The sequence below is a fragment of the Megalops cyprinoides genome, chromosome 2 (genome assembly GCF_013368585.1).
Source record: "Megalops cyprinoides isolate fMegCyp1 chromosome 2, fMegCyp1.pri, whole genome shotgun sequence".
Classification (NCBI taxonomy): domain Eukaryota; kingdom Metazoa; phylum Chordata; class Actinopteri; order Elopiformes; family Megalopidae; genus Megalops; species Megalops cyprinoides.
This window is the reverse complement of record NC_050584.1, coordinates 55591671-55610814: the sequence shown is the minus strand read 5'-3', so window position 1 is coordinate 55610814 and position 19144 is coordinate 55591671. Positions and strand designations below refer to the sequence as shown.

The following is a 19144-nucleotide window of genomic DNA, read 5'->3' as shown; positions in this document are numbered from 1 at the left end:
TATAACATTTGATACAGATATGCAAATCACACAAGCGGGAGATGGTCTTTTTTTAAACATTTTTTTCCAACACAATACAGTATACATTTTTTTTCCAAACAACATGAGTAAGTTAAACAATATTTATGAAAAAAAGACTTTTGACCTTAAGCTGAACATGATGTGTTAATTCCAAGGGCTCTTTTTCTGTTTTTTTTTTTTTTTGCAAATCACCTTTGGGCCTTGTTCTCATCAACCACTTACAGGTTTCCTTTATGCTGTTTAGGACAACACAAGCTCATCACTTATATAAAGCTCAAATGTTCACATTCTGCATCTGTAGTACACTATGCTGTAATTACATTTTGTCTTGTTTCTAAAACAGTCATATGCTCTCTGAGATCATCATTAAGTGTAGAGAGTAAATAGCCTGCAGCAACACCATCGGGTCCTACAAAACAATGTCCCTCAAATCCAAATAATCAATGTCAGTAAAATGCGTCTTTACCAGTAACTGTTTTTTAAATTGATTTTTGGCTGGAAGTGAAAATTTGATACATGGCCACAGATGCACACTGGCTTACTGACGACGACTCATTTTTAAAGAACCTTCTAAATGCTTGTCTAAATGCAGTTTAAAAAAGAAACTAAACTATTGACAAGAATAACAATTAGCCTTCTGAGGGGCTGCTTGGTGTTTCTGATATCGGCTGATGTCGAAGGATCACATACTGACAACTGTAGGTACAGAATGGATTAAATCAATCCTTTCCAAACTAAAAAGTGCTTGATCCGAACATTTTAGGGATTAAAAGAAAACAGTGCACCCACCACACGCCACATACACACTCCTTATGCCATTTAAAAATGTCAAAAAAAGTTCAAAAAAACAAAAAAAAAAAGCAGCCACAGTTATTCAAAAACAGGTGCTCCTGCAAACCAATAAATCCAACGGGAAAAAAGGACGAAAGAGAGGAAAGATGTCAGTCTTTTGGCCTGTCCCATGATGGGACTATTTATGCTCCTTGGTGGGGGCAAAGTACAGTTCCATGGGCTTGTTGACCTTCCAATACTTCTCACTCACCAGCTCCAGGGAGAAGGACCCATTCAGGACCTGGAACAGATGGTATAGAGAGGAAATGACTACAGAATGCTTCTAACAGTGTTACATTAGTGACCTTTGATTAATCATGAGTTCCATTAGTTCCATGTGGTTCCATTACACATGTGCAAAAAACGCACTGCAAGAAATTGATATCATTCTGTAACTAATGAGCGCCTAGTAATGAATAATAAGATCAGCATAATCTTGTCACACTTATGTACACACAGTTCTTGGCTATGATATGAAACTACAAACTTCAAACCAGGAAAAGGATACTGAGGTAGTTAAGTGTTGAAAGGTTGGGGTAAGGTTAAGATATGCCCTAGTTCTGGGAACCAGGATGTACTCTCAATAGGAGGATTTTAATTTATCCCTGGAAGATTCTGTAATCATTATGTTTGCAGATAACTTTCTGTTAGCAGGAAAAGATGGTGAGTTAGGGACGTGTGACCTGAGTAAGGACTGTCAAACATCCTGAGGTTGCATATCACAGAGCTTGAACAGGTACAAAGTTCAGTGATGGACTGACAGAACAGATCTTTGTCTTTCCAAAGCTTCACTCTGACAACTCCATTGCCAGAATTACATTATTTCTGAATATGTAGTTTAAGGATAACAAACATGTTAGCAAACTGTCCTAACCTACCGTGAACTGACTGTTGGCGGTGGGTATGTAGATGGTGTACTGCTTCTCGCTTGCCGCCTCCACATTAATTGGACTTGCATCTCCATTCTTACGAAGCTCCTCCAGGGCTAGTCTCACAGCCAGGTACTTGGACAGATGGTCAACTGTGGCATTTCCGGAAGTCTTAATGTACCTAGACGCAAATCCCACACCACAGCAAGTTACTGACAGATAGCACTAAAGGTCCAAGGACTAAAGAGCAGTCAGCGGTACAACAACAGTGAATTCAATTCAATTAGAGCAAATAATAAACAACACATTTTCATGTTAAGAAAAGCAAAGAACTTGAATTTAACAACTACACAGTGAAGAGATTTGGAAAAGTCCCTTCCCATTTCAGCTTCAAATAAATTAAAGCAAGAAAAGGAAATTAGGTCAAATCACTGCTAACATTGACCACAGCCAATCAGTGAACCTTGGGTGACAACACAGTGACAGCGGATGGCCACCTTGTCTGTGCGGCATCGTCTTTGTCCATCAGCGTTGGGTGCGGTCGGAAGACCAGCTCAATCTCACTGGCTCCGTCGAGGGCCATGTCGCCCGTGCCATTCTCCGCAGCGTTGTCCATGTCCAGGCCCGAGTCGTCCGAGGTCTTGGTGCGCTTGATGCTGGGCCCCGCCTCCTGGTTGCTGTGGACGGAGGCGTTGCTGCAGTGGGAGCTGTCACCGTTGTCCTCCGCCCCGCTGCCGTTCTCAATCTGGTGCTTCTTTCCCCGCTGCAGTCTGTAGAGACACAGTGAGACGCAATGAGTCGGGTGGATATCGGACTATGCTTTTCTCACCAATTAAAAAAATGTCACTGTACATGGCCAGTATCATGCCATAAATCTCACTGTACTATGATCTACAAACATGTGATTTAGACACTTTTCTGAAAACAGAAAATGCTCATAACAAGGACACATTATAATAAAACTCTTTAATAAAAGATTTTAAAAAATACATATTATAAAGCTACATGTTATATTATGTAGTCAATGACTATATTATGCCAGAACTTTCAGACCCACTTTCTGTTTCTCATTTACTAGCGCCGAAGTCATCTTTATATACACATATGAAACACTTTTAGGCTGTTAAAAATACAACCAGCATGGGAACCTGTTGCTGAACATGAATCTCCAGGTTGGGCTGACAGCACACAGCAAGTCTGAGGAAATGTAACTCTTTAACTGAACATTAACAGACAATGACAAATCTTCACATCCTTTACTCTAAAAGGCATGTCTGGTCAGAGTTAAAAAAAAAAAAAAAAAAGGCAGGAGGAAACCCATGCTGGGAGGACAGCTTCTCACCGGTTCATGGCCTGGATCTTTAACCCCTCCTCGATGCTGTGGCTGAGGGCCTGCTGGTTGTTGTGTTTGCTGATGCGGGCCAGGACCCTCTCCTGGTGTGCCTCGTACTCGTCTCTGCTGGGGTAGATCTTGCTGATCAGGGCGTCGAAGTTGGGGTCCGGCCTTAGGGAGCGCTTTGACACCAGCTTCTTCCTGCAGGTGGGACACTCTTTGTTCCTGAAAGAAACACCAGGTTACACTCATTCAGTTCGGTGAACGCCGGCCAGTCAACACAGAGATGTCTGTAAATTGCGCTCTTCCTCCTCCACCAGAAGGCTGACTGCTTTCATAGAGATGCACAGGGGTGTTATTTTCTCCTAGAGTTGCAGATGTCTGTCTCACACACCCGGACCGGAGTGCAGTGATAATGCAGTCAGCACAGAAGCGGTGCAGACACTCCTTGGTGGTCATGGTGTTCTTCAGCATGTCAAGGCAGATGGGGCACATCAGCTCACTGTGCAGGCTGCGTGGTGACACCGCTATCTCCAGCCCATCCGTTATCGCCTCCTGCAGGGCAGAGCACAGCATCACACCACGCGACACTGAACAAGCCGCACCACCGCCATGGCACCTCACAGTTGCCACCTAATTTAAACTGTTTTTCAATCAGCTTGACGAAACCCTGGTGGGATCTAGGTAAACCTCAACATGAAACATACAAAGTTGCAAAACTTTATAAAAGAAGCCATGGGATACGGGTGTTGTTAAATTATTCAAGCTTACAGTCCACTACAGCTCTGTGTCTGGAGCATACATTGAGTTTTACATGTTGCCTGTTACAGAAGTCAGCAAATGCCAGTCTCAATAGGATAATGAACCCCCCTTTGAAAGAGAGAAGGATCAAGCAGAGTACAAGCGGTTCTTGCTCTCTTACCTGCGGGGTTCTCTGCAGTTCGTACAGGCTGAGTTCCCAGGTCTTACTGAGGGGCTGGACCCCATTAGTCTGAACGGTCTGGGTCATCGTTCCAAGCTGGAGGCAAGCGGTTCAGAGAGATGCGTTCATTCATCGGAGCAGCAATGCTACGTGAATCGTTTTCTCGACCAACGTTTTTTTTTAAGGCAAACACATTAAATATTACACTCTAAGTATATAATCTGTGTGTAATACTGAGCTTCAAATACGTGTAACGTCCCGCACGTTTTAGCAAGTATGATCTCCCCTAACAACGACTAGTTTCATTGTTTAGATGACACAAAATAAAACATCTATCATCGCAATCTCCAAATACTAGAAATAAAAGCAAAACGACAGAATGCTCACTATTGTGCTCGCTTTATTTCGACGCCTTTCCACTGCCCAAACTCAGTAACAGTCCCACACCGTCTTTAGAAACAATTGCCATCACAATAGCTTGAACGTTAATATAATTTTGCAGGCCTGCCCCGCAATACTAGTAACCCGGTTATAAAGTCGCGATTTCTCCAAAAACCTCAATCAGAGACGAAGCTGTGTCTAGCTAACACTTTCATTTCACTTCACTTAGTCGTCTTTGTGTGGTGGATGTCATTAATACATCTGTGCACACGGTTAGTGCGTCAACAAAAGAATGCTTTCTCTTTCACATGACAGATACGCTCCGAAATCATTGTTAATTTGTTAAATTGTTATGGAAATATGATGATTAGCTTTTCAGTTATGTGCTGTTATTAGACGAAAAAAGAGGATCGCTAATGGGCTACGAAGGTAGTAAAGGTTCAGTGCAACGTTGCCGCAATTAAACCCCCGTATGATAACTATGCCTGGTCCTTTCATCTTTTTTTATAAGATACGCACAACGGCTCTATCTTTTGATGCAGAACAGAAACGATACAACGTTGCTTCAAATAGTTTGTTTATGTACTTACAATTTGTATGTTGTGGATACACCGTCGCGTACCTCCCAGCGCGTTCTCTCAAGATTCAATATGGCGGATTATGTGTACGCAATGGACTTTGGGAAACGTAGGGAAATACATATTCATGATCTCAGAAACCTTTCTCCTAGAATAAATAAGAAAGATGAATAAGAAACATTGTACAGTTAGCCTTTTGCTTAAATGACTTTAAATTCATGTGAAAAGAAGTTTATTTTTATGCAGCTGAGGTTTAGTTAAAAATTGAATCGTAGACAATCTAAATTTGATTTTAGAACATTGTCATAGGAAATTCATCATTCTCGTCAAAAAGAACATTTAAAAACATTATTTGCAACGGAGCTGAGTCAAATTGATATATGGTCGTCAAATACCATTTTAGATTTCATGGTTTCATTCTGGCAACAACACTGATCACATTACATTTCTAGCAGGGAAGGTAAACCGAAAATATACGGCAAAAAATTTATCATTATCTCCCCATAAAGAGTTCTAAATTAATACTACAAATATCAACAGAATAATAACATTTTAATGAGACGTTAGAAGCGTCTCAGAAAGCGTTGCCTGATCCAAATATATTGAATTCACATTGTTTCAAGCGGCGAACTAGCTGAAGGAAGTTTACGATACACTGAAGTGATAGGGAGACCACGATAAATGCCCGAGTTACTCTCCCCCGCCCTTCAGTAAGTGACAGACTCAGAAAAGGCACAGCTGTGTAGCGCTGCACTCAATGCAATAGAATAACACCTGAAGCGTAACTACCATCGAGGGACAATCTTTTCTGAATTAGTATTGCAGTATGGGAATATCTTCCTCCAGTCTTCTGGATGAGAGTAAATCCAACTACATCAAAGGTAAATTATCAAATACTAACGAGAACGATTTTATAGTTGTACATTTTGTAAACGTTGATGGTGAGACTAGCCCTACAGAAAGGTCTGAGCGTATGCGCCAAATGGACAACTAATCTCGACGTATTTATGGTGTTTATTCCAACATATGTAAGTATTTGTTAAATCACTTAAAGTAGCATATGCGTATACATGTGCCAAATGTATCATATTTGGCATATTTCTTCTGTGACTATGGAAGATAATAGCCTACCTTGTTGAACTTGCACTGTATGCGTTCCATGTTGTACGACAAAACTACAATTCTGGCAACCTACATGTTGAGTTTTATATTTTTCGAACAATGGTGACATTATTATCCGACATTATTTGGTAACTCAGTAACGTCATACCACACTATACGTGTATAACTAATTCACACTTGCAATATTCTGGGAAACCTGTATAGCTTAATATTCTTCAACAAAAGCTTTAGAAATTATCGGGTAGTCTATGCATGGATCTGTTTTTAGTAGGCTGCACCGTAGCCTATTATAGTGTGATTTTTTGTGTTCCGAAGCACCTTGCACCTGGATCGATGCAGAATGTTGACGTGCCACTGTTGAGCAACTGTACTTTCACTTGAGTACATGAGACAGGTTAATTTATTTTTTCATAATTATGCCGGGGCGGGAACCTCCTTCAAATGAGAAATCGAAACATGTGAAAAGAAAGTAGGTTTTATGGATATATTCTGTAAAAATGCAGGTATATAATTAAATGAATAAATCACTGCTCGCGATTCAGGCGCAGACTATATTACATTAGATGTGAACTGGAAAAAGTCTAGTTTACGTAGCGTAGATATTATGCTGCACAGAGCACTATATGCTGTGGGTTAGTTTTAAGTAAAATGCTTTAGTACATAAAATTTCTGTTATTTTCCAATATATGTATGAAATGAAATTTTACTTGCGCTTTTCAAGGATGTGAACTCAAAGTGCCATGTGATCCAATTGTCCAAATCTGTTGACAGTATTTTTTCAGTGTAGGATGTTTGTTCTAAGTTATACACTGGACACACCTTGACAGTTTTGGAGTTTGGGAGTGTCTAGGCAATCCAGTTATACCCCATCACTGAAATAATTCCTCTACTATATATGAAGGCACAATGGAAATGAATATGATGAAGGTCTAAAAGACATCACAGTACATATAAAATTAGCAAGTCTCCTTTACGGCCTTGCCCATTTAAAGACTTTGGAGACTTTCTTCTCACTGTCTTATTCTAACATTTTAAATCAACTATAGGTGATAGGTGGTGTAGCCTATGCTATTAGGAAGACTTACTCATGTGTGAGATGTTGTATCCTTGTCATCTTTGACTCTGTATATGTCTTTTCTTTTCAAATGAATAATAATAATAACAATAATAATAATAACAATAATACATCTCATATTTATCATATGATTATTATTATCCCAGCAATTGTTGCTCTCAATCTACCATTTTAATGTTCAAAGTGTTCACTAAATCACATGGAATTACACATTGAGATAATTGTTTGTCGAGGGAGCAGGGATATTTCTGGTATCTTCTTCTCACTAGTTTAATAATTCAGCCCCTCTACAAAAAAAGAAAAACTATGCAACTGTCATGCTTCTATTTTATTGCAGGTAACCCCTGTGTTGCCCAGCAACACAGTGTGCCAGGCAGGATACCAAGCTAGATTGATCTGTAATCCTTTTATAATGATGTTTCACTGTGAATGTGAAGTAATTAGAATGCAGTGCAATAGCTGAAAACACCAATTAAAAGTTATAAGTATATGTAATATTTGTATTATACAAATGATATACACAACTTCCAAATAGAGTATACCACACAGGTAGATTTTTACAGTCCTTGAAATGAATTAATTACAGAAATGGGCAGATCATGCTTGTGTTTTTTTTTTTTTTTTTTTTTGGTCTAGTTGGTAATGTGGTTTGGAAATGTATTAGTCACATTAATTTTTCTTCGCCTAGTATGATGCTCAGTTGTGGAGAGATAAACACCATGGGGACACTTAGGAGTGTGACCCACATAAGGAAATGAAATTCAGAGATAGCTGGGGTGCTAGCTCAGCAAAAGGGAATCCTTTCCACTTATTGTATTCTGGTAAGACATTCTTTATGCAGATAGACAGCCTTTGAGTATCAGTATCAGTGGTCTGATCAAGACACTCCGGTCTTTCTACACTGTGATCTGAGCGTTGAGTGGGTGAGTGGGAGATAAGCAATAAGCAGTGCCACAACTTGTTTTTCCCCCCTCTTGCCACCACAGGGATGATTGTGAAACATGGACAGTGGAGCAGGGTGTGTGCTCTGTGCATCTATTGTGTTCGAACGGTTGTGTGTGTGTGTGTGTGTGTGTGAGACGGGGGGGGGGGGGGGGGGGGGGGGTCATCTAAAGAGGGAGAGCAAAGAGATTCACTTGTCAGACGTCATTCTTGCAAAGGCATTAATACTGTGGTCTCACAGCACTTCTCAGTGTAAGTTACTACAGAAGTGTGTACACAAATACGGAGTAAGTTGAATCAGTACTGTGTTGCACTAGTTCTGTTAAAGCTATATGCTGAAGGCTGAAATGAAACAGTAAAGTAAAATATTCTGTTCTGACTTGTATTGGCTTTTTCTAATTTAAAAATTGCAGCCATGTCTCTTAATCGTTTCTGGGCCGTGGCATATTTACATTGATCTCTTCAGTGTATACATCAAAGGCCATTCTGGGAGTACTGGCGCAATGTGTTTAAAAGACTCCACCAGGATAATAATGTTTAATGCTACATAGATTTCAGAGGGGTGGATACCTTGCTGTTAGTGTTAGCAGGGAATTCTCAATTCAGACTGCAACCTCTCAGGTCTCCAGATGTGCTGCCAGTCTGCCGACGGCACGTGAGGATTACGGTGTGGGAGGGAGATGTTTTGCATTTAAAATTAGTTTTTGCTGCGCATCAGCAACGCAATGGAATACCCCAAAATGCTGTCAAGAAATATGCTTGGTGAAATCTTGAGGCACAGCTATACTGAAACACGTATCTAGTATTGCAGAACCATTGCTGCAAGGTTATAGGACCACACACAGTTGAAACAAAACCAATGAATGTGTTGTTCATTAGAATGGCACAGTCTGTATTTTTACCTTTTTTTGGTTTCAGTTGAAGCTTAATTGGCTCATAAGGGATAGATCTTTTAAAAAGGCAGTCTTCAGGGCTTTCTTTTATTTTCTGCTTACAACATTATGCAACAGTGTAGAGGCTTCACACTTAAGGTTTGATATGCCATTACTGTGTCTAAATTAATCACAAGCAAAGGATTCATACAATTGCATGCAATAAGTAAGTACAAAGTATATGCTAATGCAGTTGGATGGTCAAACTCAGTAATTTGTATTCAAATATCATGAAATAATAAAAATGCAAACATAGAAGACTGTCAAATTCAGTTTGTTCAGTCCATTCAGTTCAAACATATTGGTGTAACAAAGGCATGCATTTGTGTAACAAGCCCTTGGAACCAAGGTCAGTGCATCAGAACAGCTTAAATGCAATATGATATACTGATGTGGTTCTATAATCTCTGGTATGATACATCTCTGCTTTTCACATAAACACATTTCCCTTGCTACGAGGAGCAAAACCTTTTTTGAAAGAGTGATGTTGGCATAGAAATCATTTTCTTCACTTGTGCATGTTCTGCACCCATACATTGCAAGCACATTTCTAGAGCACTTATGGATGATTCTTGCTGGTAAATCAACTCAGAATCAATTGAGCTGTACACTGAAGGTGTGGCCATTTGTCCTGTGTTCTGAAAGGAAAATGCATTGGGTGGGTAAAAGAAGAGCTTGCATGGTAGCATTTTGATTGGATACAGCAGGTTAGTATTTATTGCAGAATCACTTCATCTCACTTGTAGTTATATGGGAAATATTCAAATATTCAAATAACAGACCATATTAGTCAAATGCATTGGAACTTAGGTGGTTGAGCAGCAGGTGTCAGGTCTGCCTTCCAGGGAGATCAGGGCTTTTGTGAGAGCTGAATGCATCAGGAAACCAGGACAAGTGGAAGTATTACCCAGTGCTCAGCACTTCTGGGGTCCTTCTACACTTCCCTCTGCCTGTAATCTCTCAAGAATCCACACCTCAGATCACTGATCTTGGGTTTTTTGTTCTCCCATAGTTCTGTGATTTACATTAGGACATGTGTAACACTCCAAGCCAGATGTAAATGATATCTAGGGTGTACCTGCTGTTTGGTGAGAACTGAAGTTGTGCAACTGTTATAATTGCTGAGTGATTAGATTTTAAAGATGGTGAATGCCATCAGCTTAGAGAGTAACTGTAATAGTATGTCCCATTCATTCAAAATGGAAGAGAGAAGTCCATTATACATTAAAAAGTTTATACAAATGAGATTTTTAAGGTGGACTATGAGGGCTGTATAAGGCACAAGCCCCTCTGTAATGCTATCATTTGGATGTGTCCTGCAAGTCATAGTGGGCATTATTCATGTACCGTAGTTTACTTGTTTAGTGTGTGTAAATGACTGAGACATTTGTACTGTAGCTGAGGTTATTTTTAGCTGGCACGTGTCCTCATATGGTCACTAGCCTTGTTATTACTTGAACCATGCACTTGGCTAACCATACTACACTCTGAAAGGGTAGTCATCTGCCCTGCACGTGTACACTGAAAACACAGTTCGGGCCTTTCACTTTGAGGCAGTGACTAACCCTCATGGACTGGCTCTCGCTTAAGGATTGGGAGGAATAAATTGCACTAGGGTGGAGTTTTTGCATTTCTACTCCATGCAGTCATAGGAGACACTCTTTTGATCACTCTTATGACTCGACATTCCGTGCCGTTTTAGCCAAAGCTTTTTTCAATGTCTTTAGTCTATGGGTACTAGTGCGTATACGCTAGGATGTAGTGCATTTACATTTTGCATTTTGTGTTTTCAGACAGATCTAAAGAAATACAATGGATTTAAGATGATGAAATCAGCCTTGTCTAGGAAGGGGAATGCATTCATGTGTTGTATGTAACTTTCCATAACCCAATATTATGTCATCGCCAAACAAAACTGGCTCTGCAGGTTAGACAAAGTAGTAAATGCCAGGATAAGCAGCTTGGTTTGTTAAATATTCAAGAATGTATGGCAGCTGCTTAAGGCAACCGCATAAAAGAATAATCTACTGTGTTTGAAATGTGCCATTTATATTGCTCATCAATAGGCAATTCATTTGTTTTCTCATTTTTATGGAAACGATAGTGTCTTAAGCCCATTTAAATAATAACTATAGTGTTACTCAGTAGAGTACATGCTCATAGCAGTTGTCATATCTGTACCTCCACTCCACCTACCTAAAGATGTTAGTTTAAAGTTTGAAACATTAAAATGTGTTGAAAATGTTGAAGTTCCCTTAAATTGTGTGGAGTTCTGAGAGCTGGGCGTGTCCCGGGTTAGAGAGTTTGAGCCAGACCCTGAGAGTCAGACTTGGGTGGAACACAGATGGTATTCCAGTGAGATGTTTTCATCCTCTGGCACAAAGTAGTCCTGGACTCAGTCGTGACCACATAACTCTGCATTTGTATTTTTGCACCACAGAGCAAAGCCTAGACAAACAGGCAGGTCCTTGAGTAATAGTTTAACTATATGAGGTCAGCCTTTTGTGCATTTGCAGTTTTAATTCACTTCCAGATTTTTTTTTGAAACACTAAAGAAGTAGAACCAGTACCCCTGGTATTCATTATTGTCCACTTCCCTCTACAGCTGCATATATACTATAGAATCAACAAGGCAACATTGAGTTGACCTTAACCAACGCATTCCTGTTAAAACCTGCCTTTGTCTCAGACGTTGATTGTCTTGTGCTTGAACAAATGTAGTGAGACAGACTTCCCTTGTTTGATTGATCTGATGATTTCACCGTTGGCGTGAAAACACCTGTTAGAGGCAAAACCACGCGGCACACGCGTTTAAATGGGCCACATGAGCGCTGTGCCGTTCTGTCTCCCTTCATTCAGTCACACTGCTGTGTTCTCTGGAGCGCAGTATGCGCGCTCCTGAACTGCTCTCCGCTCTGACGGCAGGCACGATGTGTTTACCTCAGCTGTTCTCCCTGAAGATATTATATAATCTCCATTTCAAAATAGATTTCCACTCTGCGCAAAGTTATGAGGAGAGAGTCAGCATTTGGTGTGCTAAACCTGATTAGAATTAGACCCTGATATCAGATGGAAGGGGAGGGCTTACGATTGTGTACTTCACCTTATAACAACGTAATGACATGAATGTGGACCATGGTTGTTCAGAAGACCTACAGGCTGGGAATACAGACATGCTATGGGGATCATGGCTTGGTGTGAGAAGTCTGTCAATGTGGGGAGACACATTCTCACAATTCTTGCTCACTAGGCCCCAAAAGTTTAGATCAGGGCTTTTGCGTTCCTCCTCCTGGTTGTTGAGAGTGTGATTGAAATGCACTCGTTAAAGACAGGCCAAGCTTGTTTCTGTGCTGGTTACAAAGAAACTCGCTCTCTCTCTCTCTCTCTTTCCCATTCTCTTAGAGTCTCAGAGCATTGTACATACACGTGTTGACAGTTTATGTCACTGCTCTGTTGGAATCAATGATACATCCTGTTGGAAATATTTTACTTTTGTGAATATTTATTGCAGGAGACATGCAGTTAATTTATTCACATGTGAATGTGTGTCTCTAGCCTAATGTCTCTAACATGCTGTCCTCCCCTGTTCTGAACAGTCTGGAAGTACTGTCTCAAGTTCCACTGCCTGGAGGTTTGTTTTCTTGTCGCAGCAGTGAAAGAAAGAACCCTCTGAGGTGTGCAGTGCTGGCATTGATCTGAGAATGCCTTACCCCAAATCGGATCAGCTCTGGTGGAATACAGATTCATTCCACAGATGGAAGAGAAATGAAACAAAAAAAAAAACACTGTCAGTCCAGTAGGTCAGCCAGACTACTTAGACTTGGCCATAACCTTGCCTGGGTTTGTTCAAGTACTTATCTGTCTAGACACACAGGATGGTAAATACAGGAGAATGGTCCAGAATTACACTGCGCTACGATTTAATTATTTGGACAACAATCAGAAATTCATAGGATGTTCCAAACCACTTCAATCTGCGATACAGCTACTGAAACAGACATCTGGCTATCCTTGTAAATGAAGCAGCTTGATGTTGTTTGCCACAGTACTACTATACCATTAACTGGAATCAAGTGTGACATGAGGTTAAGATGCATGTGTGTTTTGAAGAATGACCTGATATGTTGAGTTTTCAGTGCATTTTACTTGTCAGAGTTCTTCAATTGAGAAAACAGATCACATTATTTTTTTTTCAAAGATGTATTTTTATCTGTGTGGGTATAATCAAGGTCAGGCTTAGAAAAGCACTGAGCATGTCAACGAAAATATATCTGACAGGAAATTTTGTAATTTATTCTTTTTAAATGTTAATTTCAAGATTTTTTGAGGGATTACAGATCTCTGCATATTAATCAAACATGCAGTGTGCCTCCCCCAGTGAGGCTGCTTATAGTAGTTCTCTTTTCATTGGCTCCCTTTTTAATTCAGAGAGGAACAGCTATTTTTATTTCTGCTCTCTTTATCTTTTGGCTTTTTAGCCACTTCTTAAGGGATGCATTGATGATATTTCTGACAGTCAGTGGAATTCAGTATGTGATGGGTGGAAATGGTTGACCTCGGAGCGACTTACAGATTGCATTATGTGACCAACATCTTGTTATGGAGCCGTGCAAGTGGGGAAGTGCTGGAGACATTCAGGTTTCAGATCAAAGAGTGCAGCAATGCAGAGGATACAGAGGGATGTCTGAGGCTGTAATGAGGAAAGGCAAGCATTTAAAACACCTGCACTGTAGGCCCTGTTACAGCTGCTGTTTTGTGTGTAGGTGGACAACTCATCTGTTGTATGATATGAGGGGAAATGGACCTGAAGGTGTGTGAGGGTTACATTCACATTCATCGCCAAGACACTTTCTGAAACTTGCACCCAGCAAGCATTCAGGACAAATGGTCTGAATGTTTTCTATATATTTTCAGTGACTTTATATTCTTGTGGTAGTACTTGTTTTGGACAGACCCCATTTCCCTGCTTTTTTTGTCTTTGTTCAAGGCAGCTGGTAGAGCAGGTTTGTCCAGAGCTGCATAGCCTTTGTTGAGAGGGCGGTAACCAGCTCTCCTCAAATTTTACAAGCCTCACGGACTTACAGTCAATCTGAGGGCTGTGGGGCTTCAGAGACTCACAGCCATGCCACCAAACAGACCATGACAGGGGATGTTTGCATACTTGCTGAGGTTTGGAACAGATTTGCACCAGTTTTACATTCACTGGGCTAATGACTAGATTTCACTCCTTTGAAGGAGGTCATAGAAAGGGCCAAAGGTGCAGACACATGATCGCCAATTGTACAACTTTTTTGTGGAAACAGGTTTAATCTTGCATGACCTTACTCTGAGCACTGTGTAACCGAAAATGAAAAGGATGTGATGTGGTTTAAGCATATCCAGTACATAGCGTACACTACATTTTTGTCATTTAACAAACGCTCTTAGCCAGAGCAACTGGATATTTACCAAGGTAATACTTTGGCTAAGTACCTTGCCCAAGGGTGCAGCAGTGCCCGAGAAGGGAATTGAACCAGCAACCTTTAGGTTACGAGCCCTGCTCCTTACCACTACACCACACTGCCACCTACATACACCACACAGGGCACAAGGTGGACTTGAATCAGCCATCTTTACAGCCATACTGCAGATAACCTGTGGGTAATGTCACCTCAGTCAGCCTGCTGTGCTGTAAGGCAGAGGTTTCAGCATGAGACACTCATCAAAGTTCAGCCGCTAACTTCAGGCGTGACATCGTAGTCTGTGGCCACATGCACGCGCACGCCTTACGCACCCAGCGTGGAGGAAGAGATTTGCCGCTGTGTCAGGACAGCATGTGCAGGAGACCACGGTTCCGCTCCGTGGGGGGCCGTGTCTGTGGACACAAGGCTTTCTTCCCGGCCTCCTCAAGAGGAAGCCTCTGCATTCCTGCGTATGCAGCTGGGGCAAATCGCCACACTACAAAGTGTCTGCTCAGACACCATGCTCCCGCACTGTGGCCAGATAGCACGCTCCCTCGGCAGGCAGGATATCCACACCTGTCTGGAGGCTGGAGTGGGGAGGGTGGAAGTCAGGGAGACTGGAGGTTTCTGGAGGCCCGTTCACCCGGAAGTCTCTTTGTTTGAATCGACCACGTGTTTGTGTCATTGATGCAGTATCCTCTGATTTATTCATTGTCTATCCTGCAGGCTTGATTGAGCAAAATAAATCCGTGCGGATTTCCTGATACAGTTGAGATGTCAAGTGATTTGTGGAGAGACTGCGTTTCCACACTCTTTCTGACAGGTGACACAGGGAACGCCACCGTATGTTTGTATCATGTAATAATAAGCTCTCAGATTGTACTTTTCCCCCATCATTCTTCAAAGAAAAGCTGTTTATATAGTGCAGCACATTAGGGTACTTTCTCTCTGCACAAATATTGTCTACATGATGTGCTTTTGCACTGTAACCACATGCTTTATCTACATCCTGTAATTACATACTGTGGTAATTATAGTGCAATTATACAAAATTAAAACTATTATCAAGTTAGAAAAATGCTCTTTTGAACTGTACTTTCAGGTACCGTTTCTGTACACTATCTCCTCGTGGAAAGCTTTGGTAATCCCTCTATTTACAGATGCAAAAAAATGTTTCATTGAATACATGGTTGTCTTGAGGTTAATAAATTCTAAAAACAGAAGATGGTGGAGCAGTATACTCTTTAGGTTTAACATCTGCACAACTAAGGCAATACAGAAGATACAGCTAAACACTCTGCAAAACTGCCACCATATGAGCGCAGATCCATGAAACTTTACACAATAGATGTCTATAAAAATGTTAATAATTCCAGTAATGCATGACAAGTCATTTTCAACAGCAGCTGTTGGAAATGTTGGGAATAAGAGAGTGTAAATTCAGAGGTTTCCTCAGAGTTTCCTCAGAGTTTTCCTTCATGTTAGTATATAGAAATAGCTGTGTTGTTATATTGTTCAGCCCAAGAATGTGTTGCAAATACAACATATTACAAAATATAAAATATTAATGAAAATCAGAAATATATTGCAATATAGCAGTAAGTAACATGCTCTTTCAAAATATATTCTCAAATATGTATATAAATATATATATAGATAGATAGATAGAACGAGAGATAGATATTATATATATAATTTTTGGATATTGCTGGAAACTTTCTCTCTTCTTCACATCCTTCGGTCCTGCTGCCCACCCTGCAGTGCACATCCCACCCCCTGCTGCTCCAGCTAGCCATGCGTCTGGCTGTGCTCCATCTCATTGACCTCTCTCTATTCATTACACTGACAGCAGCAAAAGATAAAGCCATGGTGGGCCTGCTAAGCTGCTGACCACGACGAGATGAAAGGTGTCTGAATTGTAATAATTGGTTCGGTCTAAAAAGGGCCTCTGCACGACATGGAAATCCCCTATCAGGGCGCAAAGAAGCAAGCGAATGCAAACGAGATGTTTTTCCATGTAAGCAGTCGGGCCCGCATCCAGCTGTTCGTTCCAGCCTGCTTTATTACCTCAAAGGAACTATGCAATAAATTTGATTTGTAAATGTTGCAGATAAATAATATTTGTCATAGTGAAAGTTCACAAATGAGGACGGGGATAGGGCATGTCAAAAGACGCCTGGTTCGCTGCCAAAACATTCCTGTTTTTAGTGGAAAATACTGCAGGGTCAGTTTATTCAGCTGTGACTGCTGTGGGACTCACTGGTCACACTGATGGTGCCATGAAGTCATCTCAGGACTTTTATTAAATGTCTGTACCCTTTGCAGAACAGTCCAACCCCTCCAGGGCAGGAGTTTCAATCCTGGAGTTTCAATCCACAGAATCTAGGTGCCTCCACAGGGGAGGAACTGTGCCACCCCGCTGTCTTGTTCAGAAACAGAAGCAGAGTGGAAAGCAATATTCCATTTCCCATAATTCAAGGCACTGGTCATTCAACAGGATGGGGGATATCTGATTAACCTTGCTCAACTTCAGGCACGTTCAGGCATGACAGGCACCCCCTGTTAGTGCAGAAGTTATCTGCACATTTCTGTAAATGTTTATGGAACTGATGCCAACTTCCTCAGAGGCATTTTGTCCCCTATGGCTCCTCTGGAGGCTGAGGTCAGCTTTTCCCGCCCCTTTTTCTGCTCTTTGTGAATGCCGACGGCCCGCAGACCAACACCAAATGAGTGTAATTGTCTTCATTACACTGTGACTCTTGAGGGGAACTGAGTATGCCAACACAAGGAACCAGCTGTGAGTGAAAACAACAAAGTTAGACACACATCTGCAAGGCAGGAAAAACAACAGAAAACACAATATGAGTGCAGCTTCAGAGACTTGGCAAGAGCTCTCTGAAAGCTGTCATTACTACCCTAGTTATTTTTTATATCAGGAATTCATACATTCTGGTACAGCCTGCAGGGGTTAAATAGACAGGGGTCTTGAAAGCTGACACTGTAATGCAATCTTTAAACTCAACAGACAGCAGTATGCAAATTTATTTCTGAATAAGTAATCCTGAAAGCAGACTTACCAGGGAGGTACAGTTTCACAATTTCTCTGGTAACAACTTAGCTTCCAGAGAAAATGGTCCAGTGAGTAAATTAAGAAACAGAAGTCTACAATTGGCCCCAAGTAAGCAGCTGCTATTCCTGTGCAAATATATTTCTGAATAAGTAATTCTGAAAGAAGACTTACCAGTGAGGCACAGTTTCGGAGTTTCAGTTTTTTTCTGGTATTACCTTAGCCTCCAGAGAAAATAATCCAGTGAGTAAATGGAGAATCATGTCTGCAAGTGATTCCAACGAAACAGTTGCTTAGTTCTGATCTAAATTTGGAACACAGAAAACAGTCTGTTTTTTTCCCTGCCTATCATTTTGATTGCTTGCACACAAAATAAGTGCTTTTAATTACTAATTCCACCCAGCTTCAGAATAAACAGCTAAGCAAAAATACCTAAAGTAATTGTGAGTGAAATTGAAATTCCTAGTTTCCTTATTATAGGACCATTTTGATCAGTCTGACCTTGGATGGGGTATTGACATAAGTTCCCAAGGTCTCACAGCAGAAGCACTGGAGCATAAATGCTTTTCAAACACACAGTGGAAAAAACACGGGTGACCTCATCGTTACATAACTTTTGGCTATTGTATAGGTAAACTAAACATGTGCTGTGGTTTGTGCCATTTACAGTGACTGTAGAAGGAAATGAGGAAATACAATAAATCAAACCTTTGTCCTAACTCTCATAATCTACCTTTAAAAGGTAGAGCGGCTCTTTCATAATTAAGAAATATATAACTACAGTTTGTAGCTGCTGTAAAAGTTTAGCAAAAATATTAATGGTAAAAGGAGGCAAGGTTGCATCACCCCTGTTACTCCCAAAGTCCCACATACAACTGGTATGGGCAGTATTATGAATACAGTATAGCCTCATCTTTCCTTTGCTTTTGACTCTGCTGTGTAGCCTAATATTAATCTCTTTGGCATATTTTCCTGTGGAATACAGTAACAATGTATGCAGAATGTTGAGGGATTCATTCATTCATATTGTATAATAAATAAGTTAATCCGTGCATGATGTAGTGAAATGGGGGAATGAAAACACCATCGTGGTACTGTAGGTGGGCTTCGCAGAAGAGCACTCTGTGTTGTGTGTGCAGACAGCAGTCTGGTATTCCCTGGAAGGGGCAGATTGTGGTGTAGCGATAAAGTGCAAGGCTCATATCCCATAGTTTGATTTCTAGTAGGGCACTGTTATTGTACCTTCGATAAGACGCTTATCCAGAACTGCCTCAGTAAATATCCAGCGGAGTAAATGGATGAAAATTGTGAGTAACTCTGGATAAGAATGTCTGCTATGCAGATGAAAAAATGTATTGTACACACACACACCTTGGGACACCAGGAGGCCGTCACTTAACTTCCTAACTAGCAAACCCTGCTTTTCTCATGCAAATTTATTTCCTCAGCACCTGCCCTTGTCCTGGGTTTTTCCTCCATCCCACATCTTTTATATGGTTGGATATTTACCAAAGCAATATTGAAACCCAAAACAGTATTACAGCTTTCAAAATACTCTCAGTATTGAAACTATAAGCTATCAGAAGGTCAAATGTTTTTGCCAGTTTGGCAGATAAACAGAATATATTTG

The 19144-nt window shown here is 40.8% G+C and overlaps 2 protein-coding genes across 2 annotated transcripts in view; one reads left to right on the top strand and one right to left on the bottom strand.

The window, feature by feature from the left end:
- Positions 1 to 128: 128 nt before the first annotated feature.
- LOC118772477 (E3 ubiquitin-protein ligase RING2) lies at positions 129 to 6291 on the bottom strand. Its single transcript, XM_036520843.1, has 8 exons — positions 6067 to 6291; positions 4948 to 5083; positions 3977 to 4072; positions 3449 to 3609; positions 3064 to 3279; positions 2219 to 2491; positions 1731 to 1902; positions 129 to 1093 (listed from the first exon to the last, which is right to left on the bottom strand). The coding sequence occupies exons 3-8, from the start codon at positions 4061 to 4063 to the stop codon at positions 992 to 994; spliced, it is 1011 nt and encodes a 336-aa protein (XP_036376736.1). The 5' UTR covers positions 4064 to 4072; positions 4948 to 5083; positions 6067 to 6291; the 3' UTR covers positions 129 to 991.
- niban1a (niban apoptosis regulator 1a) overlaps positions 5660 to 19144 on the top strand; it is a 26707-nt gene continuing 13222 nt past the window's right edge. Inside the window, exon 1 of the mRNA XM_036520842.1 lies at positions 5660 to 5816. Within this exon, the coding sequence (XP_036376735.1) occupies positions 5762 to 5816 (55 nt within the window). The 5' untranslated portion in view covers positions 5660 to 5761. The remainder of the gene's footprint in view (positions 5817 to 19144) is intronic.